We start from the raw sequence: 22,095 nt of genomic DNA, 5'->3' as shown, positions 1-22,095 counted from the left end.
TTCAGGGAGCACCAGCACGCGCAGCGGCTGTTGCACTCAGGACAACGTGGCCGAGCCCCAGCCTCGGCTTCCCCACCTAATAAAATGATCTCCATGCCACCATCCAGCAAGTTCTGGAAAGCAGCTGGGCAGAACTAGCATGCCCCAGATGTGAGGGGCTGCAAAAGGTTGCAGGCACGGGAGGCCGAGGCTCGGTGGTGTTAACGCCGGCCGTCATGGGCTGTGCATCGTGCCCGGCACCTGCACTGCAGCCGATGCCACGCAGGCGCCCAGATGCAAGCTCTCGTGGTGAGGGGAAGAGAGGAGCATCCTCAGAATGAGCAGGAGCTGGAAATGCAAAGGAGCCCATGGCCAGCCCGCTGCACTGGCGGCAGAGCAGATGGAGAGGGAGGGGCAGAGGCTGTTTTCAAGAGTGTTTGTCAACATGGGAAGGAGGAGGAGGAGGAGGAGGAGGAGAAGGAGGAGGAGGAGAAGGAGGAGGAGGAGGAGGAGCGGTGCTTTCTGCCTTCTGGCCTTGTGTGATTGCACCCTGGGTGTCTTGGAGGGAGCCACAGCCTGGCCAGGAGCCCCGACCCCACAGCACCCAGATCCTGGAGGGAAAGAGGCTCTCACACCGGGGAGGGGGCAATGGACAGATCCTGACCCAAGCAGCGGGTCCTGGGGTCAGCTGGCCACCCGCGGGCAGCGGAGCTGCCTCATCCGTGTGCCAAAACCCGGTCACCACCGGACCACGGCACAATTGCTGCTGGCAGCGGGGCCACAGCTACGGGGCCAGGCTGCGGTTTGTGCATCCTCAGCAAAGAGCAGGGCTCAGGTGGCAGCGGGAGAGAGCCCTGGGAGCTGAGGACAGCATCGGTCCCCGTCCCAGGGGGGCTGCATTGCTCGTGGGGCACGACTCCCGCTGCCTCCCCGCAGCACTTGACCGTCACTGCCCAGCCACGGCGAGCTCCGGGTGCTGCCCCAGGCGTTATCGCCAGCGAGGAAACACAACAAAACCCAAACAACTCCTCCCCTGCAAGATGCCACAGCCAGGGCGGACCGTGGCAGGCTCACCCGGGCAGGGCTGGCTGCGCACTGAGGGCTCTTTCTGTTACAGGTGGGCTCTTCGGAGGTTTCGCTTGACCTTGTTTTACAGGTGAGATCCACAGAGCCGCAGCTCCAGGAGCCATGGCAAGGAGAAAGCAGCTTTCGCTGCCTCACACAAAGCTTCTGGTCCTGCCTGGCATGCATTAAGAGGTGACAGAAAAAGCAGCAGAGCCCCAGACGAGCAGCCAGCGCCGGCTGTTACCTAACATCAGCCTGGCGGAGGGGAGGGAGCGCTGCCCGGCTCCGAGCAGGAGCGGGGAGGAGGCGAAGCTGCGTCATCGCATCAGCAGGGAGAGGGCAAGGGGAGAGCGAAACCAAGCGTTTGCTCATTTCAGACAAACAAACCCAGCCGTAAGACCCGAGTTTCGCTTCTCGTTCTGCCCACAAACCCAGCCGCAAGACCCAAGTTTCGCTTTCCGTTCTTCTCAGCAGCTCAGCGGCGCTTCCAGGGGAAGCTGCTGGGGGGGGGGGGGGGAAGGGGCCCGTCCACAGCCCCCCTCGGCCAGGAGCCCCCCGCCGGCCCCGGGCTCGCTGCTTTTGTGCTCATCGTGGCTGCTGGGGACCAAGCTCTGGCCCTGGGGGGCCTCTGAGGGGCTGGAGCGTCTCCTGCGCTGGCAGCACCCGTGGCAAGCACGGAGGTGCCCAGGGACTGCGGAGGGGCTCGTGGGTCCCTGCAGCAGCTGGGCAGGAGCGGGCTCAGCTCCGCACGCTCACATCCCTGCCAGGAGGAGAAAAAGAAACAGGGACCATGCGTGGGTCACCCGCAGCCCTTGGGGAGGTCGGCCCTGGAAGCGAGTCCTGCCCTCCCGCAGCAGCGCAGCCCCCAGGCTGGCTCCCCCCGGCCCACCCAGGCAGGGAAGGGGACGTGACCGAGCACCCACGCGGGGACGGGGAGCGCAGCACCGGCAGCATGGGGCTGGCAGAGCGGGTGGGCGGCCTGCCCCCCGGGATTCACCCCCATGCTGTGCTTATGGGGCACAGGCCCCTGGAGCAGCCCCAGAGCCCCCCCAGCTGCACTTGGCTGTGACAAGGAGCCCAAAGGCGAGGGCAGGAGGCAGGGACTGCAGCGGAGGAGGCGACCTCGGTGCCGCCTGCGGTGCAACGGCAGTAGCTTGCTCCCAAGACACGCTCCCACGGGCGACGGTTTGCTCCTGCTGCTGCAAACGGGGCTGAAGAACGAGGAGAGGAACAAACCCCCCGTATTTTCCCCACTGCCAGGGTGCATTGCTCGAGTCCCAGTGGCTGCATCCTCGGTGCAGCCAGCCCAAGGCCAACGACCCGCACGCCGCAACGATTTCTATTTACGTGTTTATGTGCACTGCTATAGACAACGCACCCTTGCTTCTACTTCTCAAGTCCCAAACCCGGCCCTGTCGCGGCTCACCAGGGCCCTGCCCCGGCGGTCTTTCAAGCTTCAGCTGCACAAAGCTCCTGGATGCCTGCGGCCCCTCTTGGCAGGGAAGGGAGATGCCAAGGGGCTCCCGGCAGCGAGACCTCTCGGGGAAGGGGCTCTGCTGCTGGAGGACGGGCACACACCTCGCTGAGGACAACAAGGACTTGGACTGCTCTCCTGCCCAGCTGCACAGCCCCCCCCGGCAGCTGCCCGGCCGCCCCGGGAGCTGCTGCAAAGGGACGGAGGATTGCAGCAGCCGAAATCTGCCTGCGGAGGTTTTCTTGCTCGTAGAGCCGCTTACATCCCTGGGAAGCACAGCTTTGTGGTCAAAGGACCCGCACCGGGAACGCTTTGCTGGTGCGGAGATCTGAGGCCTCCAGGGCAGGAGAAGGAGCCGCTGCCCCCAGCAGCTCCTCGGGGCCTGGGCTGCTCTCGCTGCAGGGGCTCGGCTGGGGACGATGCCCAAGGCCCGCTGCCCCCCCAGGTGTCCCCTCTCTGACACCCCCAGCCGGCCCCTCCAAACCACGTCCCCAAGCCCCCGGGTTCACACGAGGCAGAGGTGGCTGCAGGGCCCTCATCCCGGCCCCGTGCCGCAGGGGCAGGAGGAGCCGAGGGTTATTGCACCTCTTCGCTTCTCTCTGGTGTGGCGTGCTGACGCTGTCCCAAGTACAAAGATAGCAAGAAAGCAATTACTGCCCTATCTTAATGACAGGCAGCCTTGGAAGGGAAAAGCCTCCGATTAGGAGTGAAAAAAACAGCAGCTCCTGGAGCTGTGGCCCCGGGGTTCAGGCTCAGCTGAAAGTAAACAAAAGCTGATGCCTCAGAGGGATGAGTAACTCCTCCTCACGTTCGCCTGCCCTGACTCCTGCAAACAGCTCGGAGCTCGCTGTTATCGGGCAGAGCACGCAGGGCGCAGCGGGGCCGAGCAGAGCTGGAGCCGCGTCACGCACGGTGCGGGACGTGGCCCGTCCCAGCGTGACACCCCGAGAGCAACGAAACCAGAAAGGGCTCGGCCCAGCAACGTAACAGCCGCCTGCTGCGTTATCACCTTCTGTAAATTGAGGCTGGTGCTTCAGGCAGGGCATTGCTGGTGCAGCAGCACGGCCCGTGTCGCGGCGGCAGGCGCCTGGTGCCAGGTTTGCCGCTGGAATCGGAAACAGAAGCGGCAAATGTTGGGCTGGGGACTCGAGAGGTGCAAACGAACGCCCCAGGAAAGCACCCCGCTGCGACTGCTTGGGTGCCTGCACCACTGGCTTCTCCTCCCCCCAGCACCAGGAGCCCCTCTCCCACTCCAAGCCCCTGTTCACGCCTTCCTTTAATGAACCCTGAGGTTGTTCCTCGAGCTTCACACCTCTCAGTGTTTTACCACACCCGCACACACACACACACAGCCAGACTCACACCACGCAGCCCTTATCTGTCCCGGTACCACAGCCCCCAAATGCCCAGAGGAAAACCACAGCACAACCCCAACCAGCCACTTCAACACTCAGACATCACCCTGTGCCCGCAAGGCTCAAAGGATCCGGAGCAGTTCTTTGCACAGGTGAGCACACAGCAAACACACGGGGGTATTGGTTTTCACTTTATTCACTGTGGTCCTGCCCCGCTTTGCAACCCTAGCTGCGACAGCCAGACACAGACGCAATAAACCAGCGAGACTCTTTCAAAAAATATTTATTAGCTCCTTGAAGTGACCTGTCATTGCTGCTGCCAGATCGAGTTTCACAGAAAACCCACACTTCAAGCACCCAGCTCCTCCCAGCCGGAGACGGTGTAAACACGGCCGCACGCAGCCGGCGCGCGCCTGCACACGGGAACAGTTGGGAGACTCGCAGCAAGTTGAACCCTCAAAGGCAGAGCTGAGCTGAACACCCCATTCCCGCAGCCCCCAGAGCATCTTCTCCCAGCGGGGGGGGGACAACGACAGCGGCGGCTGGGGCAGAGACACCCGGCGGGATAATGCCGGGGTCTGGGCACCGGGCTGCAGCCCGCTCAGCGCCGTCACTGAACTCCACCGATGCACGCCCCCCCCCCCCCCTCCTGCCTTAACGTGGTGCCGTGTTCACAGCCAGAAGGGCTGTGCTTAAACATCACCCTCTGAGTAAAAAAAAAAAAAAAAAAATCCCAAACAACGGATTTTTTCCTTTCCTTGAAGAAAAATAGAAAGAGACCCTAAATCCTCAGAAGCTACAGCTCTTCCCAGCCCTCTGCCGTTCTCTGTTCCTTGGGGAATCACAACCTGGGACAGGTCCCTCCCCTCTCCTTCCCCGCTCAGGCCCTGGGAAGCCCGCTGTGGGCGCACGGTTGTTCGCAGCGCCCACACCCCGTGTCCTGTGCAGAAGCCAGGGTCTGGCTGGGGCTCACGGCCACACACCGAGGGTCGCCCCGGTCTGGACTCACGGCTGCAGGTGACCCACGGACAAACCCGCCCGTGCTCCCCTCCCACAGGGGTGGGACAGGGAAAGCAGCCGGCTCCCTGCTCATCCCATCGCTTCCCGCCAGGCCCTCAGCAGCCAGGCTTGTGCCTGCCCAGCACTTTTGTGTTTCCTTAATCTTACTCCTACCGCCTTCGCCTCCTCGCCCCGCGCCCCTGCTCCTCCGACACAGCTGCTCCAGCCGCGGCCGGGCTGACGAGCGTGGAATAACTATTCCAAGAGAGCAGGGAGGAAAGCTTTATAAAAACTTAAGCCTTTTTTTTTTTTTCCCTCCTTCCTCCAAACAGGGCAGAGCATTTTGCCTCCCTTCCTTGGGCATCCTTCCTCCCCCTGCCTGACCTGCACCTCCTCGTTCCCAGCTCCAGCCGCTCTGAGTCTCGTTAACCCGTGCCGCTCGTTACACCGCTCCTCTCCCTGCAGCGCAGACAGAGAAAAGGCAGTTCCACCCAGAGCGCCGCGACGAAACGTCCCTCCAGGCAGGTCCCCCTTTCACTTCTGCTCCGCCTCGTCGGCCAGCGCCGTCACCTCGATGGTGGCAGCGGCGTGCTCGGCCCCGGGGCCCTCGGGCGGCACGGTCAGCACCGCGCTGCCGCCGGCGGCCACGTGCGTCACGTTCTGGATGGCGGTGCCGAGCCCCGGCAGCGTGAGCAGCTGGAAGGGGCTGACCACCTTCACCACCGTGCTGCCGTCCTGAGCCGCCGCCGTGCTCAGCACCGTCAGGTTGGGAGCGTCCGGGTGGATTTCCACCGCGCTGGGGAAGGAGGCGCCGGCGGAGGCCAGCACCGTGTAGCCGCCCAGCAGGGGGGAGGCCGGGGAGCTGGCGGCGGGCGGCTGGGACGGGCTCTTCCCCAGCACCGAGGGCGTGAGGGTGGAGACCACTTTGCCGAGAGGGAGGCTGGCGAGCTGGGACACGGGCACGGCCGGGGCGACGGCGATCTGCGCCGGCTGGGACAGGACCTGAGAGGCGATGGCAGCTGGTCCGGAGGTGGCCCTGGTGAGCCGGGGGCGTTTTAAAGGCGTGGGGACGGAGACGGGAGTGAGAGTCATCAGCACGTTGTTGAGGTGCTGCGATTTGTGCTTCAGCTCCTTCGCCCGCTTGCGGTGCTCGTCGCACTGCTGCTCCAAAGCTGCAAGGAGACGAGGATCAGCGGCGCACGCCCCGGGCGAGCTGCCCCAGGGCTCCGCCACCAGCTTCGCGTGCATCAGCTTTAACACAAAGCCCACTTCCTTACACAGAAAGAAAACACCCGGTCAGATAACAAGTGTAGGAGCACCAGCACGTCCCCGGGGTATACCTGCCAAATCCCGCGTGTACTGCTCCCTCGAGCGATCCATCTGGCACTTGTGGCTGGCCAGGACCTTCTTGACCAGATCCAGCATACCGAAGTTCTGCACGACGTTGTTGAGTAAGACAGCATCTTGAAAAGAACACACAGGTCTTTGAGGAATGCAAAATTCCCAGTGCCGAGTATTTATGGTTTTGCAAGAAGCCAAATGAAAGCAAACACATTCAGCGGAGCCAGCCAACGTCTGCGTGAGGGTAATGCAGGAGGCTGGGGAGATGACAGAAGACATGAGAAAGATCACTAGCAGATAAGCAGCCCTCTCCTTCTTAGCAGGGATTGATAAGAAATCTGGCACGGTAGCTGCTTGCTGCATTATTATTCCAATGGCCTCAATTCCCACTCGAGTTCCTGAGCCAAACATTTGTCTGGAGACCTCAAGCCAGTGGATGGGAAACACCCCAGGCCCAGAGTGCCAGGGGAATTCTGACCACAAGGCTCGGAGCCTGCCCGCAGCCACCAGAAGCGAGCAGCTGTGGCAGGAGCCATGCAGCTGGCAGCCTCGCTCTCCCCTCCCGCACCTGCAGCGAGCTGAGGAGGTCCTTCCAGCGCGCATTTATGAGAGTGATGAGCTAGAGGTAAAGAAACGCATTTCCTTTTTATTTCACTTTTGATTTCTATGCAGTCTGATTAAATTATGACAAACTACCTCCCTCTAGTGTCATCCAGGTATCTCTAAGGAGAACATCCACGAGCCCCTCTGCTCAGATGTCTCTTCCTGGCACAGCCAAGAGCCCAGGACCCGCTCCTTACCACCGAGCTGCAGCGGGGGATCCTGCGCTCGCTGCTGCAAGCCCTTCATGGTCTCCACTAGCTCCTGGTGGAACTCATGGATAATGTCGTCCAGAAGACCCACGTCCTTCAGGCCTTGCCAGAAAGCAAACGTGTCATCTGGAGAAAGACAGAGCAAGAGAGACCCACAAAACCCTCAGAGATGGGAATGGGGGTTTTAATGGCTCTCTCAGAAACGGGGGCTGCACGTCACAAGCCCCCAAGTGACAGTGATTTGCTCTCTGGGTTCTGCCCCCTACAAGGGTGAAGTCCTCCTGCTCTACAGGTACACAGTGCTGGGACAAAGCCCAGCTGGAGCGTGTACCCAAAGCAGCTGGAAGGAGAAAAGCTTGTGGCGTCTCAAAAGGACATTTCCCCATCCTCTGCAGCACGCAGAGCCAACTCTGCCAACCAGGACAGAGGTGCCGCGAAGCCCAGCTCCTCCTCCAGCTCAGGATTCAGCCTGGGTGTAGGGGCAAGCAAGAGACGGAGGCAGCGCTCCTTCGGGAGCCCCATCTCAGTGCAGCAGGAGCCCCTCCTGCCTGGGTGCCACATCTGCTTCCTCAGCTCACATTACACCAGAGGAGCACAAGAGACGTTTTACAACCACCCTGACCTTTTCTTCCCCAGAGCCACACCACGGTTGGACATTTTAATGCTTAGAAACGATTTCATCTCAAGCTGACGCCGCGGTCAGACCGCACGCAGGCAGGCTGCCACACGCTGGGCAGCAAACAAATAACCCCAGGGGAGGTTCGAGCAGGGCTGCTCCAGCCAGAGGCTTCCTGCTCCTGGTCCCTGCCGTTCCCCTCTCCTCCCGGCATCGCCTCCGACCTCTGCCCCGGATGCGCTGCGCCCAGCCGCCCCGAGCCGAGCCGTACCTCCGATGCTGGTGCTCCAATCGCTGGCATCCTCGCACGTCTCTATGGTGATCGTGGCTGGGGACCCGTTGACTGCAACCAATAGCAAAAAAGAAAAGGAAGGAAAAAAAAAAAAAACAAGTCCTGATTTTTCTCTGCGCTTCTCAGGGGCTGGCTGAGGGATGCGCTCCCTCGCTGCGCTGCTGCGACTGCTCCGTTTTTATTGCAGCAGGGACACTTTCGTCTGATCCTTGCTCTCCAAGCCGAGCAGAGAGGGACGCCCAAGGGGCTTGCTGTGCCTGCAGGACTTATTTTTCCAGCCTGAGCGTAATACCACAGAGATTACTTCTGCAATCCTTGCGCAAGACGAAACGCGCTCTCCTCCCATTCCCCCCCTGCACACACGCTGTTATTGCTTAGAGCGAAAGTCAGATTTCGAGCCCGATTTCTCCGCATCCCTTTTGGGCAGCTCACCGCTTGCCAGACCCGCGTGCCCGTGGGGTTTCCAGAGCCTTGCAGGGACCGGCTCCCCCCTCGCTGCCCACCAGGCCTCGGGGGTTGTGTGCCCCCAGAGCCCGGCAGCCGGCATCGTTCGATGCACAGGAGCAGGGCATTGGGAATCTGGGCCAGAGACGTGGCCGTGAGCGCCCTGGCAGCGCTCAGCTGCTGACACCAAATCCAATTACTCTCCCTGTCCTCCGCAGCCTGCAGGGCTTTGTTTATTCCAGCACACCCAAGACCAGCAGCGCAGGAAGCACCCCCTCGTTAGCCAGCTGTTAATCATGGCGCTGGATATCAGGAAGGCTCAGAGCAAGCCGCAGCTCTGGAGCCCTGGCGGGCTGCGCCGTGCACCGAAATCAGCATCGGCTTCCCCAGCTGCCGCCACCGAAGCGCGGGGCTCGGCCACGGCAGGCTCCCTGCAGGGCACAGGCTCTCTGCCGTCAGCACCCTGCCCCACGGGCACCGTCAGGAGCCCTTGGGGGGCATTTCTCAACTCTCGATAGCCAAAAGTGTTCAGGAAAAAAAAAGTAGGTTGAAGTTAGAAAAGTTTCCAATATAACAGTTACCTGTAACTATAGGTCAGCTTAAATTAGGGCTAAAGCTACGCAGCCGCAAAATCATTTACATCCGTTTTTATAGACCACATGCACAAGGGCAGATAAAAATCTGTTGTATTCCCTGATTCTCTTTAATCTTTCAGCAGACAAAAATCAATAAATAATTCAGCCAGGGAGCGTTAAATGAAAGCCCATGAATTATTCAGGCCGAAGTCAGCTTACAGCTGGGAGAGGCGCAGGAGGACTCCTGCCCCAGCACACTGCGCAGCCGGGGGCCGCGCCGACCCCGGCTCCTGCAACGAGCAGGACACGGCGCCAACCAGCAGCTGGGACAGGGGGTGACTTCATCGAGCAACGACTATTGTGTTCTCACAGATTAATTGCGGTCTTCTGCTTCAGCTACACAGTTTGGGGCAAGACAGGATGGCAGAAGGGCGGCTCTTCAGGTCATGCAGTGTTACAGAGCAACTAGGTGAGTTGTTACATCTCTGCCAAGGGTGCACTAACAACGACTCTGCCTAGCTCTGCTACGGGGAATCCTGCAACAGAGCAGGGAGAAAGAGCAGAGAATAAAAACAACCCACTAAGCGAAAAAAATAAAATAAAAATACGGAGGCAACGTAAGGGGCGTTCGGTATGCGGCATTGGTTACGCTTTAATTCTTCAAAGCCCCTGCTGCAAGGGTGCTCGGGTCGCTGCACATACCATCTGCAGAAGCGGGAGTGAGAGGAATGTACTCGGTTGAGGTCTGGCTGGTCAAAGACACCCTGGCTCCAGTCAGGTCGATTTTGGTGCTCCGGCACGTGTTGGAGCAGACCTTAGTGTGCTGGTAGAAATCCAGCTCCCCCGAGTCCATGATCTTCCTGCAAGAGAGGAGCAAGCAACGGGGACACGCTCACGTCAGCAGGAGCTGGAGGAGCAGCTCCTGGCCGGGGCAGCCCGCGGAGCATCCCCCCAGACATCTCAGCACCCCGGGGCAGTGCAGCAGCCGTGCTCTACCGCTCGGCTTCTGCCTTCCTCTAACACGATGCCTGCCAGCGGGATGGAGAAGGAGGGAGGAGCGTTACCCTGGGGACAGTCAGCTCGATGAGTGACCTCCGGGGCTTTGCTCGGCACGCCAGCACGAGCTGGAGCAGGCAGAGGCAACGGGCTGCAGGCCCCTTGCCAAGTTTCCCTGTCCTTACAGGCAGCGTTAACAGTTATTTACAACAGCATCTGCAGCCTGCACCACACTGGTCACATACACAAATCCTACCACTTCTCAGTGCTCCAGTGGTGGGGAAGCCTTCAGGAGGCCAGGGTGGTGAGGAAAGTCCCCACCGAACGCATCACGCTGCGGCTCAGGTGCAGAGATGGCACCGATTTGATTTCTGACCCCTCCTCTGCCGCATCTCAGAGCCTCCTGCCCAACCAAACTGCCATCGGAGCTCCTTTGACACAAACAGACCCGAGGAGTGACGAGCTCGGGGCTGCTCCTCCCAGAGACTACAGCAACAGCAAGACCAGGGCACGTGCAGGGAGGTCATTAACCGCTTCAGCGAAACACGACCTTCTGAAAGCAAGGGGAACGTGCTTGCTGGCAGGCTGATGACTTTCAAAGAAAATTTTACTCAACAGCTAGAGTGAGGAAAGAGGAAGACAGACCAAAAAAGTAATCACTCCTCCCAGAAGAACACCACTCGGCCTTCCTCTTTTTCACAGCTGCACACAGGGATTCACGTGCAGAAGAGGAAATTAGGAAGACAAAGCCGGGTGAATTTCTGGTGTCCTCCTACAAGAAAGCATTTTCTTCACCAATAAAGCACTCAGCTTGGGCTGAAAGCCTGAACATGCACATGAGCTCTTTCCTAAGGATATATTCCTGTAAACCTCAAACCACCCTTAGAAGAATCGGGACAAATCTGCTCCCAGCAGATCTTCTGCTTGGTAGAAGCTTTCAGGTACAACATTTGGAGCCCAAGCCCTGCCATTCCCCTAACAGCTGTGAAGCAAGGAGAGACCTTTCCCTGCCTCCCTGGGCAAACGCTCTGGTGCAGCAGTTTTGATCCCTCTGTGATGCTGAGCATCCTCCTCCTCCCCGCAGAGCTCCACGGGTTCTGCTGCCCTGCTCTGAGGACATCCCCACCTCCAGACGAGCTCACCAAGAGCACCCACCCGCACCCCTGAGCATGCCCCCGTGGGACGCAGAGCCGCCCGTCCCACTGCTCCTCCACGTGCCAGGAGCAGGGCAGCACTTGGCCTCCAGACAAGTTTGCCCGGGAGCTGGTCCCACCTCTCTGAGCAGAATTTTCAGCACGGGATCTGTGGTTTTAGCCAGGGACCCTCGCCGGTCTGACGGACGCCTGGTTCACACAGGGAGGACAGAGAAGAGAGGTCCCAGCCTGGTCCCGTGAGCACCCACCCCATGCACGCCCACAGCCTCCAGCGGAAAGGAAGTCTCAGCTCGGAGCAGAGATAGCAGGAAGCCTGCTCCTTCCCCTTTTTCACTCGAGACCACATAAAAAGAGATGGGACATAACCCTATTTATAAACTAAAATTAGATGTCTCAGTTTAAGCAAAGGAAGCGGCACTGCTGGCATTCATCTCCCCTTAGACTGCCCTGAGTCGAAGCAAGTTGCTGGCCAAGCACAACCTGAGCTTCCCAAGATTCGTCTCCGTGGGCTGCCTGGCTTGCCTTCAGACATTCCTTGTGAAGATTGTTTTTTGTCCCTTGAAAGACCTGCCTTGCCGAGGCATAAGCCTATTATGCAAAAACCTACGTGGAGCAAAAGCTGCTTAGGAGGAATATGAGGGACGCCTGCACGGAAGCAGAAGAAACCAGGCAAATGCAGCGTCCCCCTGTGAAGAGACCAGGGAAACACTGACAATTCCTAGGGAAAGAGGTGCTGCCTACAGGCCGAGAGAGGGATTTTAATTGAACCAGCATCAGGCTGGTGTTAAAGACAACCATAGAAGAATTCAGTAGCTATAGAATTGCGGAGAAGATAAATGCTTGCACAAATAAGCTTTAAATAAGCTGTAGGGAAAAAAAAAAGATATAAAGCAGACATAATGCAATGGGAGTGTTGGTTCACTGACTGACACTGAGCAGCTCACACTGAGAACTTCGACAGCACAGCAGGACCACCAGTGGCCACTAAAATTTTCACTGACCTTATGCCAGCTGGGAACCCAGCTTGGTTTGAGTTCTAAGAACCCAGGGAAACACGTGCTGCCCCGAATTATTCCCTACACACAAGGACACACAAATCCATGGGATGGATAACACCAGGGCCAGGCTGTTAAGACGAGCGTTCAGCAGCACGCTCGCGCTCTCCGCAGCGGAACAAGCGCTGAAGGCTCTGTCCCACCCCACCGTTCTCCCCCAGAAAAGAGAAATCGCAGCTGTCGCTGCGCACATACAAATGGAGAGACTGACCGGAGCATGATCCCGTTCATCCGGATTGCCCGCTTCCAGTCCTTCAGGGTCGACTTGCCCGCCAAGTGGACAAACTCCTTGGGACTAATGAGGCGATCGTTGAACTGCAGGAGGGAGAAACGCAACGTCAGTGGGAATCGTCCCTCTTTTTTTTTTTATTGCCCCACACACCCAGGTCGAACTGAACCCATGAGCTAAACTAAAAGCAGCCTCCAGAAACAGGAAGCTCTCTAAAGAATTGCTTTATGACCAGTCTTAGAAAGGGTTTCCCAAGTCCAGGTCTCTTCTCCATGCCCACGTTAATCAACGTTAGCGTGAGCACTCTCATTCACAATTACTGCACAAGAAACTGCTTCTCCTTAGCAAGCGCATGGGCTTCAGCACAAAGAGAAGGCTGATTTCAGGCAGCAGCAGAAGCAATCATCTGCACCAGTAGATGTTCTCTTCTTCGGAGATGGAAGAGACCATCTTCCCCATGAAGGAGGAGGAACATCTTCTGGGAAGCCCTTGTGCAGCCGAGCCCAGCGCAGATGCTACCTCAGCAGGGTGCTGTGTAGTCAGCGTGTAAATGCCACGGATGCCTTACTACAGCATCACACGCAGCACGTTCCTGGAAAAGAAGCTTTGGCTCTCCTCCCCAGATCCATGCAGGTTTTAACCGTGAATCCTCCAGGAGAGAGAGGCAACCATTCAATGTTTTATTAACTTCTCAACAAATCCTCAGTTTCTCTCAAACTGAATGGACAGGGAAGTACCCAAACTCTCCAGTAATGCAGTTAAATTGAGACAGCATCTCTCCAGCCAGGTCTGATCTCTCCAGCCAGGTCTGATCTCTCCAGCCAGGTCTGATCTCTCCAGCCAGGTCTGCTTGGCTCGGTCAAGGCAACACGTACCAGGTATCAACGTCCCAGAAATTTCTCCCTCTCCCAGCATGACATCGTTGTGATGCAAAAAAGCTTACCAAAGCTTACTGAGAGAGACCAAACCCAGAACAAGGCATGCAAGGCTGCCATGCTGGCACGGGAGAGCTCAAGTCCTTCCCATCTGGAAGCACATCAGGGACGTTCCCCCTCACGGTGCCAGTGTCGCAGCCCATCGCCCTCACCTGCACACACTTCACATTGATCCCAGGGCACACAAATTTCCTCCAGATGAGGTTGGCTTTGCTGTCTCCGCAGGTGATGGGGTACACAATCTCTGCCTCCAAAGTGTCCTCATCTTCAGCCATCTTCACTTCTCACAGGGAACAGAGGAAGGGACAGATCAAAAAGAAACGTGAGCCGCAGCCCCCGACAAACCACCTCGCAGTACACACGGTGCTAAAGCTCAGCATCAAAAAACACTGGTAATGCACGTGGGGCATGGGTGGGAATGGGGTTTTGTGGCCACAGCTCACTTGCACATTTCTACTAAAGCATCCAGCTACCCTGTGAATTAGTGCAGAAAAATTTACAGCAATCCAGCCACAGCTGAATGCACGGAAATCAGTGACCAGGGCTGAAAATCCAGTTCTTGCTAACAATGAAAGGAATGGTGTAGGTAGGGCAATTACACATTCACCCACGCTTTCAGAATGTAGCTGATTTTAAGGCACTTCCAGCCCCACCTGGGTTACAGCCCTTGCTCACTGAACTCATTTTTGCTTGTAGCCAAAGCAGGCGGAAATCCAACATCCCTGCTCGCGCTGGGTGCGAAAGCAAGAGCCGGTGAGGGCAGACACCAGGCACACGGGTCTCATCCTGCACCAGGAGAGGGCAGCAACGCTCCGGCGAGCAGCGCCCGCTCCCTGCCCATCACCCAGCCCCAGGCTCCTTCCCAAGCCCAGGCGAGCAGCCCTGCTGGGGGGCAGCCCGGAGAACACCTCAGGCGCAGGGCGGCGATGCAGGTGTGCCCACAGGATCCCCCCCCCGCTGCTCTCACCAGTCCCGCCCCCGAGCCCCGCGCTGCGGCGAGCAGGGCTGGCCCCTGCTGCCAGGGGGCCGCAGCTCGGGCTGAACCTACCTAAGACCGCTTCCTTCAGGTGCGTAGATGCTGTGAAGGCAGCGGCGGCCGCAGCAGCCGCATTTTCCGTCTCCAGAGCGTCTTCGTTTATGTCACCGCTGGTAAGAAAGAGAAAAATACGCAAAATTAAGCGACGTGGAACTGCGACCTCCATTCTGATGTTTCAAGGAGATGCTGCTCCAGAAGTCCTTCCTGCTATGTTCTCCCACAAAACTTGGTGCTGGTTTTGAGAGGCTCGGCTGTTTTCCTTTACAAGGACAAGAAGCTGCCACCAGTCCGGGAGCGGCACCCGCCAGGACCCAGCCACCCGTCTCAGCTCTGTGATCCCGGCCCCACGGCACTGACACCGACACAGCCCACGCCACGCAGTCCTGTGGGTGCAAAGGAAGGAGACAAAGAGCTGCTGCTGCCACTACCGGGGTTTGGGTCAGACCCTCCCTTACGAGTCTCTGCCAGCTTCGCCTAAGAAAACTCCCCAGAAAAACCCGTGTGAGGTGTGCTCCCGCTGTGCGCGGGCTGCTTCCCTGGAGCGGGACCTCAGGGAGCAGCTCGAGCGCCGTGCCAGAGCTCATCAAGCCTCGACGGCAGATCCATGAACAGAGATAACACAACGCAAGCTACAGACCCACCGCTCCACTCTCTTCTCCTCTTACAACCCCATACGCATATAATATTAATTAAACCGGATCTGCTTCCGGCAATGAAGACCGCTTTCATCTTCCCTACGCCGGAGCCCTCAGACTTCACTCGGAGCTCTGCTGATGGACTCAAAGCCGGTTCCGCACCACACCACATCCTTCCTACGCGCCTGACTCAGCTGCAGAGCACAGCCAAAAGCCCCGGACCCGCCACGGGACACGCTCCTCGCCACCAAGGCTTCCCAACAGGTCACATCTGCAGGCACGGCGTGCGTTGGAGCGCTCCTGGAGGGGTTTAACGGGTACATTTGTTAGCGGAGACGTCTGATGGCCGCAGGAAGCTTGCTGGGTCTCTGGGGTCCTGCAGGAGGGAGAAGGGTGGAAAAAAAAAAAAAACAAAAACTCTTCTTGCCACATGCTTCCATGTGTTAACTTCCCACGAAAAACCGTCTGGAGAACCTAAGCCTGAAATCTGTCCTCTTTGGGGTGAATTAAAACAATAGCCCCAGTGACTCATCGGCAGCTGCGCTTCCCACCCGCGGTGCCACGGGGACCAGTTCAAGAGCAACTGGTTTTTCCGTCCCGGCCTCCCAGTGCAGGGCTTCGGGGCGGGACTGCGGCTTCAAAGCATCGCTCCCCGCTCCAGCCTCGGGGCGAGCGGGGCACAGGAGATAAGGAGCCCACGTAGGAGATCAGGCTGCAGCGGGGCGAGAGCACGGGGAGCGGGAGATGGAGCTGGTTTGGGAAGCGAGGCGCTGCAGGGATGGTCCCGCTGCCTCTGCGGCACACGGGGACCCGAGGCTCTGAGCGCTGGAAAGCGATGGATAATGCAAAAGGGCACTGAAGGGTAAATTCTGAGCTACCACGCCTGCACACGGGTTAATATTACAGAAGCAGCAGTTTGACACAGGAAAGAGAAGAGTTTTAACCTGTTTTTTCATCAGTTTGCTACTTGGTTTTTGCATTTCTTCAGGCTCCTTCAGGGAAAAGCCAGAAATACCACTTCAACAGCACCCTGGGGCAGCAAGAAGGGCAGCAGCCACTCCAGACACACAAAAACCAGCGCTGCCCAGTCCTGATCCTGACCTTCCTCTGCCTGCAGTCAGGTAGAAAACTGCCTTATCCACCGCCTTATCCACCAGAATCACCCCGGCAGAAAGTCAGCTTCTGAAACACAGAGCGTCCTCCAGGGCTTCGCTGCACTCACACCACTCCTAAAATGACCGCAAGGCGTTATTTGGTTGGGAGAAATAACCCAGCCCGCATCCTCAGTCCCATCCTTCAGAGACAAAACCACCAACTTCAGCAGCTTAGAAGAAAAATCCAAGCAACTACCTAAGCCGGTGTCAGCTAGGGAGATGTAGCCGGGGGAAAAAAGGGGAAAAGCAAGACAGAACAGGGCAGTTTCTCCACCCTGCCTTCCCCCATCCTGTTCTGGAGAGCCTCAGGCAGACGCAGGAGGAGCAGGAGACCCGAGGCACCCCCACGGTGCATCCCACCACACCGGTCACCATGGCGAAGCCGTGGGATGCAGCCGCGCTCATGTGCCATGGGGAGGCTCCGCTCCTCTTCTCCCCGGGGAGAATCCATAAACGAGAGGGGAGAAGGCAGAATACGTGCAGGGAAAGCCACGGCCTTGCCTCCCCTTTCTCCTCTGCTCCTGCCTCCCCTGGAAACTTGGGAAAGAAAGAGAGAGGTCTCCACCAAAACGCTGCAGCAGGAACACTCACCAGAAGCGCAAGCAACGCATCAGGGCACGGGAGCCCAGACCTTTTCCGAGCAGCTCTGAAAGCAAAGCTTCCTGCTGATTATTAGTTTCTCCCTTTCCCCCTCTGCCTTTTCCAGTCAATGCTAAAACGCTGGAGCCAATTAAGCTCCCAAGCCTTGGCCGTGCTCCTTTTTCAAGCACCGAAAGCAGACCCAGAAGAGCACCAGAGAAGTGCACCAAGCCCCAGCTCTGCCGGGCTGGGCTCGGCCGCTCCTGCAGCCTCGGGGCTTCCCAGCACCACATAAGAGGAACGAGGAGCTCAAAGCCCAGCTCAAAGCCTCCCTCGCGCCCCAGCCACGACCGAGAGGCGCGGAGGAACCCCCAGCCGCTCTCCCTGCGCCAGCTGGGGCTGGAGAGGGAAAATAAGAGGGCGAGGAAGCCGAAGCCAGCTGCGGAGCTGCCCCGGGAGGAGCGGGAGCCCAGCAAAGGCAATCCTCTGACTGCGAGGAGCCCGGGGGCGGCTCCTTCTGTAACACAGCCTGGCCACCGACACGGCAGGAGGCTCAGGGGGTTGGGCTGTGTGAGCCTGAGGTCCAAACCTGTCCCACAGCCCTGCAGCGATGCCCCGGTATGGGTACAACAGAGCCAGGGTTTGGGATGCTTCAAAAAGCCCCCAAGGAATCTCTTGGTGCCTGCAGAGATGCGCTGAGCTCGGAGGCACGGCTACAAGAGACGTCACCTCCTGCTGTACAGCACCCCTCTGCTCCGACTGCACAGGGAACACTGCGGGGCGAGGAGAGGTTTCTGAAGAAAAACAGGAGGGGAGGAAAAAAAAAAAAAAAGAACGAAAGGAAACCAAACCAACCAAGCCAGTCCCTGCCACGGCTCGTGTTGCAGGCAGCGTCGTGCTGCAAAGACTCATAGCCACATGACAAACAGCAGCCGCGCTGCCTCCACAGAGAGCCACAGCCCAAATTTCACGTCTGGCTGCGGCTCTGCCAGGGAAACTGAGAGTCACCGCTGGCAGGAGCGGCCGGGAAGCAGGAGGGGCCGAGCCATCCTTCCCCACAGCCCCAGCAGGGAGGGAAAGGGCTCTCAGAGCAGGGATGTGGCAGAGAGGAGACGCGCGTGGCATCGGCCCCACTGCCACCAGAGCTGAGCCTGCTCGAGTTTTACGCCCGTCGCAGCACAGCGGCCGTTTTGCGTTCTAAAAGCTGAAACATGATGCCCCTCCCCAGAGCCGTGACACAGAAATAGCAGGACGTATTTGAGGAAAGGACACAAACGTGTTTTGTGGAGAGCAAAACAGAGCCACTCGCTGCCTGCTTCTTTCAAGCCTGGGAACACCTGAATGAGGCAAACCTGCCCAGAGCCAGCTCCGAGGGTGAATTTGGATTTTGTACCTGCTGGAAGAGCTCTCAGAGCACTAAGGTGCGCCTGGGGACAGACCAGAGAAGGATGGGAGAGACATAAAGCAAAGGGCCCGCTGCTGCGTGGGCTTTCCTGGGACCCCAGACCTCACCGAGCTGCTCCGAACAGAGCAGGCTGAAACAAGGGGCAGGCCCAAGCACCAACAAGCAGGGTAGGAGCTGGGCACGGGCACACTTTAAAAATCACACGGGCTCGCTGCTTTTGGAGAAGAAGTGTCACCCATCCAACACCATGGCGTTTGAGGGGAATCTCTGCCGTTTACGTACACACGAGCCTGACCCCAAAGCCCAAACCTCACTGCACCGAGCCTGCTCGGAGCTCAGTGAATCAGCCGTGAAAGAAACGGTGGAAAAAAAAAACCAAACCACTGGTTTAGTTACTGGTGTCCTGCTGGGACCCCAGTCGTGTCTGTTCCAACAGGTTGGCTCCGCTGCATGCACGCTGGACCCATCTCTTACCCGTGCTGGGACAGGTTGGTGGTCACCAGCACCGTCTTCACCTCTTCCACCCCGCTGCCGTCCACGGCGTTGTCCGGCGTCGTCACCACCACCACCTCCTCCATGTGGACGCTGACGTCCGGCGTTGCCATCGCTGGGACGGGGCCGGCCGGCGGCGCAGGGGCCCTCGGGGACCGGCGGTCTGCGGAGGAAGGGCAGGGAAGGAGAGGTGAGGAGCAATTCCCACTACGAGCAGGAGCAAAGGGGCTGCAGGAAATCCCGCTCCAAGGAGAGGAGCGGCAACCCCCCGAGCACCCAGCCCAAATGAACTTCGCAAACCCACCAAGGGCGCAGGAGGAGGTGGGGTGGGATCGGGGTACGGGCAGCAAGAGCGGCGTGTTCAGATGGGAAGGAAAAAACAAATAAAAATAAAAAAAAAAAACAAACACAATTGGCCCGGCGTTCACCAAAAAGCTCTGCGAAGAGACGCAACATGAAGGCGTGCTTCCCAACGTATTCCACATCATCTGCTAGAAGGCCATGAGCTCCTGGAAGCTCCCCCCTGCTTCACCCACATCGTCGCCCCGCCAGCCGGGCCGTCCCCGCGGGAACACGGGCAGCGGGACGAGGGCTGCTGCCCCGGAGTCACGCACAAGCGCAACACCAAACCAAACCCGCCCTTCGAGCCTGCAGAAACGCAGCGACATCTGAAAGCTCTTGGAGGCGCCTGTTTCTAATAAATCAGCAATAGATTTAAGACCGTGTTTACAACTGGCTTCAGCGCTGGCACCTCTCCACGGAGCCGCTGTCCCCATCGGGCCACGGGCAGGGACCTCCCCAGGAGCCCCTGGTGCCCGGCCTCGCCAGAGGCATCACTGGGAACGTCCCAAACCCCGCGCAACGCTGCACGGGTGCAAGAAGTGGCCTGGACGCAACCCCCGGATAAACAGAAAAGCCGTGGAGGTGCCACACACCCGCAGTGCAGAGCGACCCTCGCTGCTCAGAGCACTAAGCCCCTGGTGCGAGAGGAGAGGCGAGGGGAGAGATGGAAGTACAGGCGGCCTTCAGCAACACCCAAGCACCCTCCGTCGGTGTTATTATCGCCGGCGACGGCGCGGTACAATTGGCACGCGGAGCCCCGGGGCTGCTGCACATCAGCCTCTGCGCACACCTCCAGCCCCGCGCTCCCACCGGGCCGCGAGCAGCGCGGGCACCCAGGCGGCTCGCGGTGGGTGACGGCCAGCGCCCGTCACCACGCTGATGTGACCACCGGCACCGGGAGCGGCATCAGGCACCGCGTTCCTCCACCGCGGTTCGTCCAAGCGTGCCACGGCCCGGGCTCGAGCTGAGCCCCAGCCAAAGCTCCCGCTGCGCTCCCGGGTTTTTGCTTGCGGTGCAACTTGAGCAGGAGCAGAAAGCCCGCTGCTCCCCCGCAGAACTCTTCCTTACCCCGCTCCACGCCAAGAGCCGCCTTGCGCAACGCCTCTGTCGCACGGGAAGGAAAGGAAAGGAGATTAATTTTTGCAGCAGCGAGGTACGAGGCGCGCGGGGCTGACCGGACAGCGGGCAGGATGAGAGGAAGGGGGAGCTGTTATTAAAACCCGCATCGCGCCCACCGCGGCACGGCGCCTGCCGCGTGCCCCCTGGGAGCGAAGGCACGGCGCAGGCTCCCAGAGCTCTCAGTTACCCGCCGCAATTTTTTTGGCTGACCTCCCTCCCTACGCCCCATCCTTTTGGGGTGAACCCCCCTGCACCCCAGGGAGCAGCACCAACTTCACAGCCTCCAGCTGCCCCTGCCCGCGGTCTCGGGGGGGGGGGGGGGGTTCAGGGGGCGAGGTGGGCTGGGGGAAGGCGGGCACAACGTGCCAGCAGCCATCACACGCCACCTCTGTTTTATTTCTTTTTAATTATTATTATTTTTTCGGTGCGTTTTCTCCCCCAGACCACCAGCACGACCTCAGCTGCTCTCCTGCTACCCACGGATTTGGGGCAGCTGCAGCAGTGCAGGCCCTTGGGTGCCCCCCCCGCCTCCCGGGGCAGCCCTGGTGGGACAGGGCAGTGCTGGGGTGGGGGGGGGGGGGGGCACAAGCCGGCACCCCCAGAGCAAACCGAGGGTCTGGGGGGAGGGCTGGGGGGGGCACTGCACCACTTTGAGAAGAGGGAGAGGTTTCGGGGGGCCCTTTTGCACAGCATGGGGGGGGAGAAAGCAAAGGGGGGGCACAGAGGGGGGCATGGCAGCAGGGGGGGTGGCGCACGGACAGGGGGCTGCGGAAGGGAGAGCATGGGTGGGGGGCAGAGCAAAGGGGGGGTTGCAGAGGTGGGGGGAATGAGGGGGTGCAAGGGGGGGGTGAGGAGGGGGGGGAAGTGAGGATGAGGAAGGGGTGCCCGGGGGGGGATGAGGATGAGGAGGGGGTGCCCAGAGGGGGGGGGGGATGAGGATGAGTATGAGGTGCCCGGGGGGAGGGGGGGGGGAGATGAGGATGAGAAGGGGGTGCCGGGGTGAGGGGGGGGTGAGGGTGAGGAGAGAATTGCACCGGGGGGGGGGGGGGGACGACGACACGAAGAATGGGTGCTCTGAGCACAGGAGCTGTGACAGGACCCCTGCTGCTGGGGGGGGGGGGGGCACCGCAATGACATGAGGGGGGTGCTGAGGTGAGGGGGGGGGGTGAGGATGAGGAGGGGGTACCCGGGGGGGGGGTGTGAGGATGAGGAGGGGGTACCGGGGGGGGGGGGTGTGAGGATGAGGAGGGGGTACCCGGGGGGGGGGTGAGGATGAAGAAAGCAGCGCTCTGAGCAGGGGGGCGCACGGCTGTGACAGGACCCCCGCTGCGGGGGGGGGGGGGGGGGGGCACCGCAATGACGTGAGGGGGGGGGGGGCGCTGAGGTGAAAGGGGGGGGGGGGCGCGTGGGCGCTCTCACGCTGGCAGCGCCGGGCAGGAGGGGGAGGACGGGGCGGAGGAGGAGGAGGAGGAAGGCCGGGGTGGGGGGGGGAGGCAGCCGGGCGCCGCCGCCGTCCCCCCCCGCCGCCGCCGTAACGTCCTGACGCTCCGCGGGGCCCCGCCGGGCGGCGCGTACGGGAGGGGAGGGAGGGGAGGCCCCGCGGCGCCGGGCTCGCCGCTTACCTCACGCCGGGGCGGGGGGGGGAGGAGGGGGGGGGGGGCCCCCCCCGCGGCCCCGCTCCGGGCTCCGGGCTCCGCGGCTGGGCGCTGGGTGCGGGTGGGCGCCGGGTGGGTGCGGGAGGGGGGGGGAGGAGGGGGGAGGGTGAGGGGAGGGGGGGCAGAGCGGGGCTCCGCCGCGCGCGCGGCTCTCGGCCCCCCCCCCGCCCCCCCCCACCGCTTCGCGGCTCCGCGCAAGCGCCGTGAGGGGGTGGGGGTGGGGATTGGGGGGGGAGGTGGGGGGGGCGGCCGGGATTTATTTCGCGAGGGAGAAGCCGGGCCCGAGCCGCCCGTGAAATAGGTGCCGGGGTTGCGGCAGTGCGCATGCGCGGCAGGCGGCGGTCGGGAAGGGAGGGG

General features: G+C 60.2%; 1 protein-coding gene across 4 annotated transcripts; it reads right to left on the bottom strand.

Annotated features, from left to right (window-relative positions):
• Window positions 1–4,140: 4,140 nt before the first annotated feature.
• On the bottom strand, window positions 4,141–21,892 carry GMEB2 (glucocorticoid modulatory element binding protein 2). 4 transcript variants are annotated; one of them, XM_040575388.1, is made up of 10 exons: window positions 21,706–21,892; window positions 18,605–18,785; window positions 14,370–14,467; window positions 13,474–13,604; window positions 12,369–12,472; window positions 9,655–9,812; window positions 7,913–7,984; window positions 7,014–7,151; window positions 6,213–6,335; window positions 4,141–6,044 (listed from the first exon to the last, which is right to left on the bottom strand). In XM_040575388.1, the coding sequence occupies exons 2-10, from the start codon at window positions 18,733–18,735 to the stop codon at window positions 5,407–5,409; spliced, it is 1,593 nt and encodes a 530-aa protein (XP_040431322.1). In that variant the 5' UTR covers window positions 18,736–18,785; window positions 21,706–21,892; the 3' UTR covers window positions 4,141–5,406. The 4 variants fall into 4 exon arrangements, with proteins under 4 accessions (XP_040431322.1, XP_040431320.1, XP_040431321.1 ...); XM_040575386.1 differs by lacking the exon at window positions 21,706–21,892 and adding an exon at window positions 18,927–18,945; XM_040575387.1 differs by lacking the exon at window positions 21,706–21,892 and adding an exon at window positions 18,927–18,944 and having other exon boundaries at window positions 13,474–13,601.
• Between the last annotated feature and the right edge of the window lie 203 nt (window positions 21,893–22,095).

Source organism: Cygnus olor, chromosome 16 (assembly GCF_009769625.2).
Source record: "Cygnus olor isolate bCygOlo1 chromosome 16, bCygOlo1.pri.v2, whole genome shotgun sequence".
Taxonomy (NCBI): Eukaryota; Metazoa; Chordata; class Aves; order Anseriformes; family Anatidae; genus Cygnus; species Cygnus olor.
The sequence above is the reverse complement of the archived record's forward strand: the minus strand, read 5'-3'. Positions and strand labels throughout refer to the sequence as shown.

What these genes read in the sequence shown, in the direction of transcription:
- GMEB2 (XM_040575388.1), bottom strand. Translation starts at nt 18,735, where the DNA reads ATGGCAACGCCGGACGTCAGCGTCCACATGGAGGAGGTGGTGGTGGTG. An exon ending in TCAATGTGAAGTGTGTGCAG is followed by an intron (nt 12,473 to 13,473) that starts GTGAGGGCGATG and finishes TCCCTCCTGCAG; the next exon opens with TTCAACGATCGCCTCATTAG. An exon ending in TCCCCCGCTGCAGCTCGGTG is followed by an intron (nt 6,336 to 7,013) that starts GTAAGGAGCGGG and finishes GTTCTTTTCAAG; the next exon opens with ATGCTGTCTTACTCAACAAC.